The sequence below is a fragment of the Clupea harengus genome, chromosome 17, assembly GCF_900700415.2.
Source record: "Clupea harengus chromosome 17, Ch_v2.0.2, whole genome shotgun sequence".
NCBI lineage: Eukaryota > Metazoa > Chordata > Actinopteri > Clupeiformes > Clupeidae > Clupea > Clupea harengus.
In genome coordinates this window covers 9,219,242-9,236,970 of record NC_045168.1, presented here as the reverse complement: position 1 = coordinate 9,236,970, position 17,729 = coordinate 9,219,242, and the positions used below count along the sequence as shown (strand labels likewise).

The 17,729-nt window shown below is 45.2% G+C and overlaps 1 protein-coding gene across 3 annotated transcripts in view; it reads right to left on the bottom strand.

Moving 5' to 3' along the window:
* The window catches only part of ube3c (ubiquitin protein ligase E3C), a 35,006-nt gene that overhangs the window by 2,150 nt on the left and 15,127 nt on the right, over positions 1-17,729 (bottom strand). For all 3 annotated transcript variants that reach the window (XM_012815154.3, XM_012815155.3, XM_031583548.2), the window contains exons 16-23: positions 17,554-17,641; positions 15,033-15,130; positions 14,254-14,386; positions 12,498-12,745; positions 5,140-5,352; positions 2,260-2,448; positions 1,881-1,947; positions 1,558-1,688 (exon numbers count right to left, since the gene is read on the bottom strand). In XM_012815154.3, coding sequence (XP_012670608.1) covers positions 1,558-1,688; positions 1,881-1,947; positions 2,260-2,448; positions 5,140-5,352; positions 12,498-12,745; positions 14,254-14,386; positions 15,033-15,130; positions 17,554-17,641 — 1,167 coding nt within the window. The remainder of the gene's footprint in view (positions 1-1,557; positions 1,689-1,880; positions 1,948-2,259; positions 2,449-5,139; positions 5,353-12,497; positions 12,746-14,253; positions 14,387-15,032; positions 15,131-17,553; positions 17,642-17,729) is intronic.

The window sequence follows — 17,729 nt, the reverse complement described above, 5'->3', positions numbered from 1 at the left end:
ACGAATCCCAGCAGCCCCCGGAGACGCCTGGCGAAGTGGGCAGTCCCCAAAACGAACCCCGTTTAACGCTTCTGGGGTGGGCGGATGGCTGGGGGGGGGGGGGGCTGCTTCACTTTAACAAGCCAATTTTTCTGACAATTACCGTATTAAACTATCGTTGGTTATTGGGGAAGTGTCATGGTGCAGGCGATAATTTTGAGAAAAAGGTTTCCATCATCTTTTTTAAATGGTTTCTCTTGACAGGGCTATTTCTCCCGTAATGAATTCTGGGACGTTTAACGGCACCTAATTAAGGCTGTGCTGGCTGTAGAGGCAGAAGGGGTGAGAGGGCATCTCTCCCTCCAATCGCTGCTCTCATTCAAGCTCTCCTTTTTTCCCTCTCCATCTCTCCTTCCATCTCTCTTGTTCTGTCCCTCCCAAAGTCAAATTCATTAAAAACAGGTACACTTAGGGGAGGAGCACGTACCTGTATCTTTATAAAAAGTCTCCCTGAAACATTTTTCCCCCTAAGAGGAGAAGAGCTCTTTGCTGTTTTTAACCTAATGGCGGCCATAAACACCCCTAATAAAACCGATCAAACGACAATTATAGAGCCTGGTTAGGCTAAGTAAGGTATTAAACGGCTAATGGATTTCAGTGGAGATTTTTTCTGTCATCTTCCCCATGGTTTTAGTGTCCTATTCAATCAAGAGATTAAGAAGGAGAGTGCGCTTTATAACAGAAATTGACAGTTAATGACACAGTAATGGAATTCCAATATAAAACACCTTCATGATGTCTGTTAGGAGTCGTCAGCGCCAGAAAAGAACAAAAGCAAAGTTGAAATTCATGATCTACAATGTCACTGTAGACAACAGTAACCAACACTTTCAATGCTATGCATAAAGCGCTAATTGCAAAGATAATTTTAAATCTCTGGTTGTACCGAACATTTTTAACATAACATTCACTCTGCTGTGTTTCGGCAGCTACAAGCTTTGGGTACAACACGTTGACACGCATACATCTTGTGCACTGAACTTGTCAAGTTCAAACTTGTGAGGTGTCTATTCAGAAGGGTTAGTATTTAACCACGTTTAGGGTGGGAAAGTGGGAGACCTTTCCAAGAAGTGACGCAAAATGGCATCTATTTCACCACAGGTGTCAATTTGAGTTCATGCTGCCCTCAGTGTGGCGGTGCTGAAACTGGAGTCAGAGACGGGCAAAGCCTCAAATCATGTTATAATGCGGCAGGTCACGGCCCTGAAGAGCACCGGTAGCTGGGGACGATAAGCGCTAATCCTACTGGGCCTTATCGCTGCATGATGAGGAAATGATCGCTCCGAGACTTTATCAGGAGAGCTGCTTTCATTACATGCCCATTAACGGCTAGCACTCCTTAACACCCCACCACAACTGCAACTGCACACATATACACACAGTGGTGGAATTGCTGGCCTCCACAGTGCACAAAAAAAATCAACATCGATAACAGGATGTGCAACAATGGAGGAGGCTTCACAAGGGAAAATAAGGCGCAACCACTGAACTCTGGCTGAACCCGGTGTGAACTCTGACCTTGAAGCCAAGCAGCGGTGGGCGTGAACAGCTGGTGACAAACTTCAGCAGTTTCCTCTTCTCGTCATCTGTGAAACTCTCCACAACCTCCCAGAAGATCGTAATGACTGGGTGGGTGGCTGCGTAACCACCTGAAGGTGAGAAGTAATGCTTTAGCAGGTTAGTCGAATAGGCCAGCGGTCAACAACTACCCAAGACCAGGCCTGTACAGTTACAGTTTAACTCCACTTTGTAAATGTACGTTTACTTTACATTAACTAAAAATATTGAAAGTATTTTTAAGTAGATTAACTAGCCGTGACATTTGAATCAAAAGGGCGTACCTGAATAGTTAGTGAACTTCTTTAGGTCATCAAGGCAAATTGGTACATGAGCACCAGAGATCAGCACCTAAGAGAGCAGAGAGACAGACAAGTATGTACTCGTGGAGGAGGGAAAGGATCCAGATCTAGTGATTCACATGGGACAAAGCAACAGTTTTGAAACAATGTGATTTCTTGACTATGTGTGTCTGTCAGTCTGTGGTGATGTTGTATGCTTGCCAGTTACTTTATGTGTTAAATGCTTTCTTTGAGTGTTATTCCAAGCTGTGTATCTATTCGGATAATGTTTTGTGTGTGTGTGTGTGTGTGTGTGTGTGTGTGTGTGTGTGTGTGTGTGTGTGTGAGTGAATGACAGACTGCCCCCCCCCCCCCCCCGCACCTGTATTTCCTGCTGGTCAAACATGCGTAGCCACTCCAGGTTGACCACATTGGCCAGGCCCTGCCGAAAGGCCAGGCAATGCGGCCGGATCTGTTTGTTCAGGCGGTAATCTGCCACTAAATGGATGTAGGCTATCCGGTTTGCCGTGGTCACTGGGACGTCCTTGCCGCCCGGCTTCAGCTCAACCACCTGGAAACAACAGGCACACAAACACCCACTCTGTGAGAGCCCATCAGTTAAGGGTAAGGGAAGCAAATGGGGCATTTTAGGAACCATCACCCATGTTTCCACACAACGCCCACTGGCTTAACAGCATTACTGGTGAAAATAGGCACTTTATTTCCTATTGCAGAGTTGGCATGCCATCCTTGATCCACTTACTGGTCAAAGAAAAAAAGCCTTGGTTGCCAACTATGTAAATTTATATACAAGATGGTACAATACGTCACGAGGACCAAGAAAGGAGTTTAAACAGGAAAGTGTTGGAGGTACCAAACTGGTCTGAGATAATGTGACATCCAAAACCTACCTGTCATTGCAACTTTGAACATGATCACACTTGTAACAAAATTATTCTAATGTGATTTAGTCAACAGCTGTTAAAACTATTCTGCTTGGGAACCATAGATGAGAGAAGCAGCTACAGTTTTGCCAAAGCAGCGGCGCATCATGGTTTTTGCAGTTGAGCCGAGATTGATCATTTATTTTTTTGTAGCAGGAAAAAATTATAGGGGGTTCCGGGGGTGTCACCACTGCAGATAATTGACCATTATAGTGTATGAACTCGCACTGTTTAAGCATTTTGGGGCGAGAAGGACGACAGAAATGCATGAAGTGAAGTAACAGCCTAGGCCTTACCATGAAACAAGATGATTATTAAAGCAATGGCTCTACGAGACAAGTCTAGTCTATTCTATTTGTTCATTTCTCTCTCCTTCTAGTCATTGCTCTGTTCCCATTGTTTTGATGGGTAAGAGCGACCGCCTGCTTATCAATAAAATATACAATACAATATACTTCATGCATTATGGATTTGAGTGGAGGCTGGGGGATCCACCGAGATTGGGGGGTACGTGTCCCTATTTCCTACGCCTCTGAGTTTAAACCCCTTGCAAATGCAATCTTTTACAACAAAACATGCCATGCTTGCTAAAGCATATGAACATACACTTCTAGTCACAAGCTTGTTGACTGTGGCTGCATTGCTTTACGGTGGTTCTTTTTTGAAGGGGAGGGGGGGCTCAGTGGCTCAGAAGTAGAATGTATAGCAGTGGCTGGACTCTGCAGTCAACTCTGCACCACAGACAGCTGGGCCTTTCAGTGTTTGGCACACAATGACCAGGAGAGACACATCCAATTAACTTTAGTGTGGCAGATCTGGAGGGGGTCAGGCACCTCGGCAGACCTGCACAAGAAAGCTCAAAGCTCCCATTCAATCTCCATCTCAATACTTATAGTGTGTGTGTATATGTGTGTGCAAGTATGGGAGGGGTCTGGTATAATGGAATGGCTAGCAGCCATCTTGACTTTTTAACCCTGATTATATGAACAGATTCCAGTCAGAATATTGGTGGAAAAGGTTTGCAGCATTAATCACGACACTCTTGGAACCACCTGGACGGAGAGGCATTCACATTTAATATGTTTTCTGAAGGTAAATATCTTCGAGAGCATGATTTTTGCAAATGCGCTAGGATTCAGATCAAACGCGGCGCCAACATGTCCTTCGGCAGAATAGCGGAGCACGAGGCATGTTGCGCGTGTTTCTGATGGCTTTGTGGAACATTTATCATGGCCGTGTGTCTTGCAGAGGGCACTGGCAGGGCAGGGCTTCTGAGTGTGCCTAATCTCCCACAAATGGCTTCCCATATCGCCTCTGCGGTGCCCTTTCACAAACCCTATCGACTGGGGGGAGGCCATTTTGTGGCCTATTTACAGAAAAGCCAATAAGACGCAAGGCCCTGTGCAAACAGGGGCTGTGGGTAGTCGGCTAACCCAGCTCAGGGTGCCACAGAGGGGACACAGACTCCTCTGATTAATCCCGCCCCCCCCCCCCCCCCACCCAAACCACCAATCACTCCTTTCTCAATGAATCAGGTAAACTCGTGACTGGGTGAAGAGAGAAGTAATGGAGGTGTGTCTGTACATATTTGTGTGTGAGTGTGTATGTGCATGAGAGAGAGAGAGAGGTATTGTGGGTGGGTGTGTGAGAGCAAGTGACAGTGTGTGTGTGTGTGTGTGTGTGTGTGTGTGTGTGTGTGTGACAGAATGAGTGTGTGTGTGTGTGTGAGTGTGACAGAATGAGTGAGTGAGTGAGTGTGTGTGTGTGTGTGTGTGTGTGTGTGTGTGTGTGTGTGTGTGTGTGTGTGTGTGTGTGTGTGTGTGTGTGTGTGTGTGTGTGTGTGTGTGTGTGTGTGTGTTTGAGTGAGAGAAAGAGAGAGGTGGTGACTACTGGTTTATCAGTGGCAGCTTCTTGATAATTGGTGCTCTGATGTGTTCTCACAGCTGGCGAGTGTGTGATGGTCAACAGAGGCGTTCTTTCTAGCTGCCACACTGCACCCGACACCAAGTCCACAGCAAAGCGCGCGGGGAGAGAGGACGTGCTTTATCTTTCACAGCGCAGAATGCAGGCACACAGTGCCAGGATCAATCATTAACAGCAACAGAAAAGAGGGAACAAGACAGAGGTGAATAAAGAGTAAGAGGAGGCTGACAAAAATGAATAGAGAGGGAGAGACAAAGGAATAATCAGGAATCAAACTGAACATCACAAGTCAGATTAATTATGTAAAGGTATCACATAAGGTTTTTGTACAGAGGTGGAAAAGAAAAATAAATGTTTTGCTCCATCCCTTCATCCGTTTCATTCTCCCTCCTCACCTGAGCCTCCCCAAGGTCGTTGTTGACGATGGTGAAGTTAAGTCCCAGGTCCTCCACATCTTCGTCGTAGCTCTTCAGGAACAGAAGGTTCCGGTACATCTCCGGGTCCAGAGAGGCCAAGTGATGAATATCCACATCCGCACTCGTGCCCAGCAGTTTGGACAGGAAGAAACTGGCAAACGGCAACTCCACCAGCATGTTCTCATACAGGGCCTACAGTGTCATAGAGAAGAAACCACATTTACACTGTGTGTTATTTAAAGAGACAGCATACAACAAATATTTTATAGCATATGGTCATGTGAAGGACAGATAAACAAACCTGTCTTTCCAACTAGCTGCCTAGGCTATGTACTAGACAGTTCTGTGGTCCTAGCCGGACCACCACGAAAAAATACAAAAAAAGCTTTCACAGCACGACATCGCCAAATATATCGCCAAAAGACATGACTTAGCACAGTTGGCACTGATAAAGGCCTGCTAGCGTACTGTTGTTGGGTTTGTAAGGTTTGGGTTTGCATGCCTTTCACTAGTTAGATTGCTAGTTTTTGACTAAAACTCTTTTTACTCCTGCTTTAATCCATTTGAATACATACAGTGGGGAAAATAAGTATTTGAACCCCGGCAGATTTGGCCACTTTGGCCACTTGCAAAGAAATGTGTGATCTATAATTGTAATAGTAGGTGTATTTTAATAGTGAGAAACAGAATATCAACAGAAAAATCCAGAAAACTGCATTTTATAACATTTATGACTTAATTTGCATTTGATGCAGAAAATAAGTATTTGAACCACTAGCAAAACATGACTTAGTACTTGGTGGAATAACCCTTGTTGGCAAGCACAGACGTCAGACTTTTCTTGTAGTTGGTCACCAGGTTTACACACATCTCAGGAGGGATTTTGGTCCACTCCTCTTTGCAGATCCTCTCCAAATCCTTAAGGTTGCGTTTCAATGGGAGGGAATGAGGTTCAAGCCCAATATTCCACGTTACATGGCCCCATCCATAGTCCCCTCGATGCAGTGGAGTCGTCCTGTACCCTTGGCAGAGAAACAGCCCCAAAGCATAATGTTTCCACCTCCATGCTTGACGGTGGGGATGGTGTTCTTGGGGTCATATTCAGCATTCTTCCCCCTCCAAACGCGGCAAGTCGAGTTGATGCCAAAGAGCTTGATTTTGGTCTCATCTGACCACATCCTGTCTCCCAATCCTCCTTAGAATCATTCAAGTGTTCATTGGCAAACTTCAGACGGCCCTGTACATGTGCTTCCTTGAGCAGGGGGACCTTGCGAGTGCTGCAGTACTTCAAACCATTACGGCGTAGTGTATTGCCAATGGTTTTCTTGGTGACTGTGGTCCCAGCTGCCTTGAGATCATTCACAAGCTCCCCCTGTGTAGTTCTGGGGTTATTCTGCACCTTTCGGATGATCACCGATACCGCACGAGGGGATATCTTGCATGGAGCCCCAGACCTAGAGCGGTTGACAGTTGTTTGGTGTTGCTTCCATTTACGAATAATCGCACCAATAGTTGTCTGCTTCTCACCAAGCTGCTTGCCGATGGTTTTGTAACCCATTCCAGCCTTGTGCAGGTCTACAATCTTATCTCTGACGTCCTTGGTCAACTCTTTGGTCTTGCCCATGGTTGAAGGTGTGAAGTATGATTCTTTGGACAGGTTTCTTTTATACACGTCACCAGTTGAGATCAGGTGTACCTTGTTAGGCCCAATGAGGACTAATCTGTGTGCTTCTTGGGCACATAACTGGTCATTGGGAGCCAGAATTCTTGCTGTTTGCTTGGGGGTTCAAATACTTATTTTCTGCATCAAATACAAATAAAGTCATGAATGTTATAAAATGCAGTTTTCTGGATTTGTTTGTTGATATTCTATTTCTCACTGTTAAAATACACCTACCATTACAATTATAGATAACACATTTCTTTGCAAGTGGCCAAAATTGCGAAATTGACAGGGGTTCAAATACTTATTTTCCCCACTGTATGTTAGGAATATGACAATGCAACATGTAGGCCAAAATACACCAGCAGTCATCTAAGCAGCGGCATACAAGAGAAAACCACAGATTATTATAAGTCTATAGTACGAGAGCGCTGCCCATCATCACCACACACACACACACACACACACACACACACACACACACACACACACACACACACACACACACACACACACACACACACACACACACACACACACACACACACACACACAACCTGACAGACGTTAAAAACCAGACCATTGCGCACACACTAAGGACTTGGAGGGCAATCCATCAAAAGTGCCCCACCCCCACCACCTCTTCACAAAAGGCCTGGAAACCGCCAGCCAGCTCAAACTTTATAAATGTTAATCCTCACCTTGACCCAAAGCACCATCAAGCAGTGACTGGGAGCAAGTGAGTCATAAAGCCCAAAGCTAATGTACTGGAATAGTCCTCAAAAGAGCAAACTGGATCACATTAAAATATACAGGGGGCCTTTTATAAATGATTGCACTAAACGGCCCACCCTCCCCGAGACACATCAGCTAAATGGATTATAAATTCAGGCAGATTTCCATAATGCATGCATCTTTAAACACACATGCGGTGTCCGTAAATCACCCGGTATTTTCTAAACACAGGTTAATCGTGCTACTTCAAAACAGAGCGAAGGATGAAGGGAGGGGGGAAAAAAACAGGCGTGATTTTTTTAATGCAAAATAATCCACTTAGCATTTTTCACACACTCTGGCCGAGTCGTTTGGAGAACATATGCATTCCACATCCCCCCCCCCATCCCCGATTGAAAACTATCAATAACCTGTGATGCCGGGAAACAGTAGCGTAAAGGACGCAAGGGAAAAGCAGGAGCGCATTTTCACGCCAGATGTGTGTGTGTGTGTGTGGTTGTGTGTGTGTGTATGTGGTTGTGTGTGTGTGTGTGTGCGCACACGTTTGTGTGTGTTATTTATGTCTGTTTATTGCCAGAAATTGTGCCAAAATGACTTGGGATGTAAAAATGGGTGCCGGAAGGATTAATTATGGGCCTGGGCCTTTTAATATAAGTGAGTGCCGTGGCAACGCAATTAATGCAAATGTGGATGCGGTGAGCGAGGTAAACGGCGACAGCGGCTCCGGGGCCTTCTGTTAGCTGCCAGGCTAATTTGTTAATTTACAACATTAAGAATCAATAAAAATATAATGCGTCTCCAAACGCATCACTATCAATCAGGAGTTGTAACCTTCTCTCACTCTTTCTCTGTCTGTCCCTGAAACACTCGCTTGCCTGCTCACTTACTCACACACCCCCCAACTTTTTCTACAAAGTTTGGAAAGAAAAATGAATGAATGAATGAATGAATGAATGAATGAGAGAGAGAGAGAGAGAGAGAGAGAGAAAGGGGAAGAGAGTGGGATATTGGAAGAGGGGGGTGCTCAGTGAAAGCATGCAAGGCACTTGTGTGATGTTAAGGAGACCTGTAAAATATACAGGGGTGGGGGTGGTCTGTAATGAGTTTGTGTGTGCCTGAGTGTGTGTGTGTCTAAGTGTGTGTGTGGTGAAGGTTGGCAGGACGTTTGATCTGGGCAGCTTTAATGCAGAGCTGTAAAACTGGTAGATTTGGCCTAATGCTTCTACAAAAGCATGAGCGCGAAAGAGAGGGACGACCCGACTGAAATGGAGTCGAGGATGAAGAGTGGGGTACAGGCACAGAGAGGGAGTGGAGGATGAAGAGTGGGGTACAGGCACAGAGAGGAAACTGAACAGGGCAGGAACAGCAAGAGGCAGAAAGGAGAGAGAAACAGGGAAAGGGAGAGGGGTGAGAAGGAGAGGAAGAGGAGGGAATATGGATACAAAGCCAAACAGAATAACTCTTAAAGCAAGAATCTAAACCTAAAAATAATATCTAAAAATAGTCCCACAAGTTCACTTTGTAACTTTCTTTTGTCTTTGTTACAATAGGAGGGTGAAAATATGCCGTCTACTGACGTCAATCATCAGTTAAATAATGAAATCCCATATTTTTAAATGATGGCATAAAAGCAATCAATACACATTAACAAACAATGAGTCACCAGTATGAGTCTGAGTGTCTGACATCGATAAACTAATATGACCATGAGGTAAAAGCCATATGACCGACTCCTTACGGACCGCTGTTGTTTTATTTCAAGGAGGAAAATTAATAACAGCCATTTCGGTCCTTTTTTACAGAGTGACATTGTGTCTGACTCTGACACACCCACACAAACACACACACACACACACACACACACACACACACACACATCATCCTGACCACAATGCATCACACTCAAACCCAACTTTGATACATTACCTCTGACAATAACTTCCCCAGTGAATGGAGAGAAATGTGATCTCAAACAGTTTTTGTAAATATATATATATATATATATATATATGTGTGTGTGTGTGTATGTGTGAGAGAGTGAGTGAGTGAGTGTGTGAGTGTGTGAGTGTGTGAGAGAGAGTGAGCGCGTGTGTGTGTGTGTGTGTGTGAGAGTGAGAGTGAGTGTGTGTCTCCTTGCATGTGTGTGTGAGCATGCTTCAGTCTCAACATTCAAATGAGATTAAACGCCACATACTGCACCAATGATGCAATTCTAATCTATAGCCGTTCCCTTTATAATGGCGCTAAACAAATATCAATACAGTTCCACCACTCACTCCGCCACTTTGGACTATATTTATGGAGAGAGAGAGGGGGTTAATTGAAAGTCAAATTCAAATTAATTTCCTCACCTTAATTGCCTCTGCCATTAGTGGGGAAAGGGCTGGGGGAGATCAGGCAGGGAGGAAGGGAGGGGAATAGGCGGGGTGGATAGGGTGCAAGCCCGCTGACTGGCCATTTCTCACCAGAGAAGATTCCGGCATGTCCAGCCGGAGAAAAGAGGGGGGTGTACTTATAGGTCTGAGTGAATAGCCTCTGATACAGTGAGAGCGAGGAGGGAGAGAGAGATAGGGAGAGAGGGAGAGGGGATAGAGAGAGAGAGGGGATAGAGGGGAGAGAGAGAACGAGAGAGAGGAGAGAGGGGGGAGAGAGAGGGAGAGAGAGAGCATGGAGCGGTAAAGAGTGTGTGTATGAGGCCGAGATGCTCCTGACTGTAAAACAGATCAAAACTCCATTACCAGGGTGGCCTGGGCTGCTTATTTATGTGTGGCCCTTCCACATGCCCCCGCCCCTCCCCTCCCCCCTAGCCTGGCTGATTTAGCGCTGGCCTCACAGGACAGCTACACAAACAATGCGCTGGAATCATCGGCTAATGGACTAGTCGGACTGAGGGGCTGGGGGTGGGGGGGGTGTAGCTGTCATGAGCTAATTCCTGCCCCCCCTTAATTACCATCTGTCCCTTTCCTCGTCCATCCTGCCATCAGCACCACTATCTGTGGCATCTCCACATACAGAAGGCTGTGTGCGAGGTCAGGAAAATTTAAAAACATTAGAGGTTAATAAATAGCACACTGCTTGACAGGGAAGAGGCCGCGGGGCAAAGCAGAGGACAGATCGCTGGCTGGGTTAATGGGGCCGAGAGCTCCTGGCAGGTAAGCCTGAGCCTTGGGGACAGAAATGACCAAGCATGATTCTGAGCACAATCTCTCACACACACGGCTTGATTGTTCTGCATTTGCTTCGATTTTTAACAACACACACCTCCTTGTAATTTGCGCTCTTTTAATGAAACTCACCAACAAACACAAGCATTCTTGGTAATTACGCATGACCTCTTGATGTTTTGAAAGTCAAATAGTTACACTGTTGTCATACAAAGCCGTTAAATGTGTTAAGGTTTTTGTTGACTACTTAGTGCTTGATAGTAAAAAAAAAAAAGGCTAGACTTACAAGCTTACTGTGAAGAGGGGTATAAATCAGGCAGACCAGACTGCCAGTCATCGACTAGCTTCACCCACTGAACCTGAACTCTAACCCTTGACCTCTCCCATCAATCCAGAGAGGGGGGTCACATGAATAATCTACAGACATACACTTACCACTAGAGGGCAAAGGAGGACACACAACACGGCGGCTGTGTGTGTGTGTGTGTGTGTGTGTGTGTGTGTGTGTGTGTGTGTGTTGAATGTCCAATGATTATATTCCTTAGGATTGTAAAGTTGCGATATGTCACTGTTATTTACTAACCATAAGTGAATGTGACTGGTTTGTGTAAACCAGACCAGCTCCAGTTCCATGGAAAACTAACCACATAAGAACACAATAATCAGTTAATATCCAAAAGATAAACGCGCACCTAAATACTCTTGTATTTACCCAGTCTATTGCTTTAATCACACAATGCAATAATAATGAGTTGTTATAATAGTCATTAAGCACTGACCAGTGCCTTATCATTCCTTTCTCTAGTATAGCAGAGTTTGAATGACATTTCAGTGTGTCCAGAGTAAAGGTGTGCCATGCAAAGCCAGGGAGTTCTCCGATACGGAGTTAATCACAGCTCTTTAAATGCCCTGAGGAAAAAACAGGTGTCTCACAATGTCAACAATTAGAGTGAATATATGGAGGTTTTATTTCGCTCACATTCTCTCACATGGACTCACTAATTTCTTTCTCTACATATTTTGTGAGACAGAGAGAACAAAAGAGACAGTCTCTCTGTCTCTACCAAGACGTAGTGTTCTCACAGCTACATTGTGTCTACATAATTAACATGGTTTGGTTTATTTTTCCTCTTTCCTCCTGTCCCTGAAGCATACTCACCCATGCACACACACACAAACACACCTCATTTCACTGGAACAACCTTTGGACCACCCTGGACACACTGAAACACATTTACCTCCATTGGAGCCCAATGAGGTGGAAGCAGACTCGTCAGACAACACTCAGACACCACTAACAACTAAAACCAGCCGTTCATCACCCCTTCCATTAACACTCTCACACACACACACACACACACACACACACACACACACACACACACACACACACAAATACTTAGTCATGGACTACGGCACAGGTGACCAGAGGAGGAAGCAACACAATATCAATAATATTCATATCAACAAGCTGACTAGCTCTGGTAAAAACATGAACCAAATTAGGTTGTGCCTGTGAGACCATGACTTTACTGTACTTGGGTACACTGGGGGATGGGTGAAAGTATAGATGAATGAATGTATGTATGTATGTATGGATAAATGTATGTATGAATGTATGGATGAATGTATGGATAAATGTATGGATAAATGTATGGATAAATGTATGGATGAATGTATGGATGAATGTATGTATGGATGATTGTATGGATAAATGTATAGATGAATGTATGGATGAATGTATGTATGAATGACTGTAAATGGGTTAGGGTTACCTTCCCCAGGATCCTGCCCAGGAAGTAGTAGTGGCGGGTAAAGGAGTCCCCCACCAACATATCAGCGCTGGGGCTGGGGTAGAGAAGACCCTCGTTGGTGGTCTTGAAGAAGCCCTGGTTGGGGTTGAAGCCCGTCTTCAGCAGCTCGTTCAGGAACTCCCGGAAGATGCCCCCGCCGTCAATCCCGGCCTCGTCCAGACCATGAGCGTTGAGTAAGTGCACCCGGATTCGCTTCTTCAGGTCAGGCTCTACAGAACAGAGGAAGGATGGAAAACCAGGTGTGACACTCAGAGATGCTCGGTAACAATGTGTTAAAGGCAAGAGAGAGTGTCTGACAAATAGATAAACAAAATAAATACATACATCATATTTCCATCTTTTGTTTCCTATGCTTTGTATTCATACGCAATTCACATTCCTTTAACTACAACAGCTAATCCCTCTGAGGACAGCATTAACACCAGCAGGAGCATTTATTTTTCATTTATTGAAGCTTGTTTCAAAAAGCTCCACGTTAATAACCAATATCTTCCAGATGCTTTTTGAAAGGTCTGAACCAACATTTTCAACTAAATTCAATCAGATCCAAGGAAACAATGGACAAAGAAAGCCTGGATATCGCTGCACGATAACAGGTTTGGAATAGCAGCAGAAAATAAAGGTACATGATCATCCCTGATTTCATACTTATTTTAGGAATATGCATGAACATACTTGAGAATGAGCTGTTCATGAACACCTATAGAACTATTGCAGGGGGAAAAGCTGTTCATGTATGTGTCTGAGTCGGTATGTATGCATGCATGAGACCAGAAGAATATTCTAATGAAAAAAGGTCATCTTTCAGCATTATTAAGCTCTACTCATAAATCACATCTCCAATAACTCAGACTGACAGGCCCTCACACTCACTCACACACACACACACACACACACACCAACCAGCCCTGCCTTTCTATGGCCAGCTTCAAACTCTCCTTTTAATCATATCACCAGGCAGCCATACCCTTTCACTGTTTTACCTAAATTACTACACCGTAAAAAAAGGCGCTCGACTTAAAGGAATTGATCTCTGGCCTTTTATACGTTCCATTACGGTCGGAATACGATCTGCTGGATCCATGCTTTGGCAAGTCATAACAGTCCCGTATCAAACATCTCGCTCCATTTCCAATTAAATCTGTGGCGATCAGAAGTCACATGGGTGAAAAAAAAAACCTTAAATACTATATATGAGAAGTGTGAAGTGTGAAGTGTGACCCCCCCCCCCAATCACTCCATGCTGTAGGCCCAGGGCCGCTCTCTGAGGGAGCATCACACCAAAGGGGCCTTCAATCTGTCTAATAACATTTGAATGCATTTCCATTTCCCCTGCTGTCCATTACGTATTAATCTATCACAAACCCTAAATAAAGCCAGTCTGCACCTTCCCCGACAGCACTTAAAGCACCCTACGTGAATGCACTTCAATATGCTCCGACACTGTCATTCAAGACGTTACAGTACATATGTACAATAAAGGGAGATGGTGTGAGATTGTGATGCACCCACTTGACTGTTCAAACACCACGTATATGCTTGTGTGTGGGAGTGGGTGGGTAGGATAATGCACGCGTCAATGTGAGTACGTATACATCATACATACAGACATGTAAGCAGGTTGGCATTAATGTGATTGTGGCATTCATCTAGGTGTCTGAAAGAGAATTTTTCCAGTGAGAGAGTGTGTGTGTGTGTGTGTGTTTGTTCTGCTCACCATTCTCTGGGGACAGCTTGTCGTAGGCGTCCTCATAGATGTAGTTCCTGCGGATAGTGACGCTGATGCCATCCAGGAAGGGCCCGTCCCCCTGCACGTCCCGCTTGTCTGCGTAGATGAGACGCTGGAAGATCTGCCAAGCACACACACACAGGAAATTCTCCTATTATGCAGTCATGTCACTGTAATACCTCTGACTGAATTCATACAACGGGTTTGTATGATTCCTATGTAATCGCATGCGACCTCATGGTATAATAAGAAAACAGCAGATGGATGGAGAGAGAGAGACAGTAGGTGGCGAGAGAATGAAAGAACAATGGAAACCAGAGGAATACAAGTCCCATTCAAAAGGAGCTAATGAACAAGAATGAGAAACACCCTTACAACATTAACCCAGATTAACCCTGATGTAAAATAGCTTATATAGCTGGTTATAGACTAGAGCAGACAGTATAAACACAGCCTTTTCAGTGGGGACTGATCACTGATCAATGCTCTGGACAGGTCCTAATCATACTGTTCATTACAATGGCAGTGTAGTATTGATAGAGGCCCGGCCATGTTGGTGATTAGAGCAACGTCACTGAAGCAAACTGTTTACGTGTCACTGATCATTAGTGCATTTCTGATATATAGGGAAAGCAATGTTTTTTTTTTTAGTTTGTTTCAAAATTGACAATGGACATGGCTGAAAATTCAATAGTTAAGACTAAGAACAAGGTAACTGGGAGAACTGATCATGTAGCCTTCGGTGTGCGACAGAGGAGAGCGCTTACCTTGACTCTCTCCTCAAAGGGAACCACGAACGGAAGCTCTGTGAGGATGGCCAGGTGCCGCTCCTCAGACACAGAGAGCTGAGGGGGCTCCATCCCCACTGCAGGCGGAGGGAGAGAGAGAGAGAGAGAGAAAGAAAGAGAGAGGGAGAGAGAGAGAGAGAGAGAAATTTCAATATGACCATCCTTCAATCACTTGTCTTTCCCACATGCTTGCTAAGCCTATCCATCTATCCCTCCCTCCTTCCTTCTTTCCCTCCCTCCTTCCCTTCTTTCTTCAATCCATCCTTCCATCCATCCACGCCTCTCTCCTCATACATTTGTGGTTTTGTGGTTAGTTGTTTCACTCCATCCATCTATCCATTCAAGCAAATCTTCTTCCATTCATCTATCTCTCCATCCTTCTCTCCTTCCATCTGTCAACAAGCAAATCTGGAAAATATCTTACATCTGAAGAATGATCTCCAAGTCCTTGACCACTGCAGACTTTTAATCTACCTGCTGGACCTCACCCTGAGACCCAATCTATTTATCGATCCTGCGATCGCCATACATAATCCCTCACACCCATTCTTCATCCACCCATTTCCAAACATCAACATTTCATACATTTTGTTCTTAATGAGGCAGCGGAGTCTTACCCTCCTCATAAAGGACAGACATCTTAGTTCAGCAGACCTCAGAGCTGGTACTACCAGTCCTGTGTCTTTACTGCAACCTTAAAACTACAACAAAGCATGCTTCATTTATCTTACTTGTGTGTGTGTGTGTGTACCCCATTAAAGAGTGCTCAATCCTTTCTCCCCCTGCTGGCTAACACATACTTTTAATTAACTGGACTGTGAGATGCCCATCCACCTGCTCGACAATCTCCATTACGGGGACGTTTGTTTTGTATTAGAGTAAGGCTTCTGATCATTTAGACCTTACACACACACACACACACACACACACGTGGGGGGGAGGATAAAGAGCCAGACCAGCAGAGTTTAAAGCACCCCCCCCCCCAGCCACCCCCCCCTCAACCCCTAGCACAGTGTAATCATTCTGCTCAATTAGTCAATCCTACTCCTGCTCTGCTCAACTCCCCCACCCCCATCAAGTCTCCATTGCAGAGGAGAAAATATGGCCCCCGTGGTAGTCAATACAGCAGTCATCTATCACCAGTTTGTGTGCCCCCCTCCCACCCCACACACACACACAGGCCACTATCCCCAATCCCCCAGTCCATTTAGGGAAATGAAAGGAGGGTCCGGAGCAAACAAGCGGGCAGGCAGATGGGGCCTCCGTCAGGACTTTTCAGGCTAATTGGATGGGTGGTGCGCGTGAGCTTGAGTGGGCATTAGGCTGATCAGACGCACATTGTTATCTGCTTGTTTTCACACCAGGCCGCCCGAGCGGGTGCCTGTCTGCACTGCACTGCCTCCTCTACGCGGTTCAGGGTCGGTCGGTCGGTCGGTCGGTCGGTCGGTCGGTCGGTCGGTCGCTCTCTCTCTCTCTCTCTCTCTCTCTCTCTCTCTCTCTCTCTCTCTCTCTCTCTCTCTCTCTCACAAACATAGACACAAGCACAAACACATTTGGGGTGAGACTGCCTCTAAATTACCCTCTAAGATGCCCCCAAAAGATCTTTCTCTCATCTTCACTCTCCGTTATTTCCACAAGGTTTTAAAAGCATGTTAAGGATTAGACCGAGAGAACCGACAATGACGAGGCATGTTTGCCTACCGGGCGAGGTGACTCGGCCAAAGCCACAGCGGCGTGCTAAGAGTGTGTGAGACCGCTGCTCTCAGGAGTGACAGTAGGCCAAGTGTGTGTGAGACCGCTGCTCTGAGGAGTGACAGTAGGCCAAGTGTGTGTGAGACCACTGCCATGAGGAGTGATAGCGGGCGGCTCCCAGCCTCCTCTGTTTGGAGGGAGGCTCAATGGCTGCTCTCACAGTGACACCACCAAACACGGTGGTGCGACTTCCTGCTTGCGGACAGCAACAACAACAGACAATCAAACCCTCCAACTGCCAAGAATGCCATTATTAGCCTCTCACAATGCTGGCATACCTCGCAGACAGGCGCAAATTGAGCGGAGCTGTCACTATTGGACCTTGGCAGATATTTTTGCTGTGAGATCTGGCCAAGACGCTTTACCGATGAGGACAATGACGCTTGGAAGGATGACATCTGTAACCCCTCAATGACTTCCCGCAGAATATCTGAATATTTTTTACTCCACTGTTTCTTGATTTCACATAAATAATCTTAAGTTTTTTTGTTAAATGTAAGTGCTATGTTTCATATTTTTTGTGTTTGCAAAAACACACTTAAATCACAGCAGATAACAATGTACTGATATTTTTCTCCACAACAAACACACTTCAAACTATTTGAAACTGACAAGAATTTCTCAAAATGTAAAATTATGCATTCACAGCTATCAACTGTTGTGCTGTGTGTTGAGGCAAAAAACCACACTTTACAAAATATAAATTGTGAGACTGAGCTCCAGTGAGGCAGTCATTGCTGTGTCTCACCATCGAGCGTGGACTGCAGAGGTCCGATGCGGCCCATCCTCCTGATCCTCCACATGTGGCGTGCTGACGGGACATAGAGCTGAGTGACCTAAGAAATAAGGAGCACACAACATCTCAATACACAACAAACGACACACCAATAACTACTTAGCACAGGTAACATTTAAAAGTTCAAA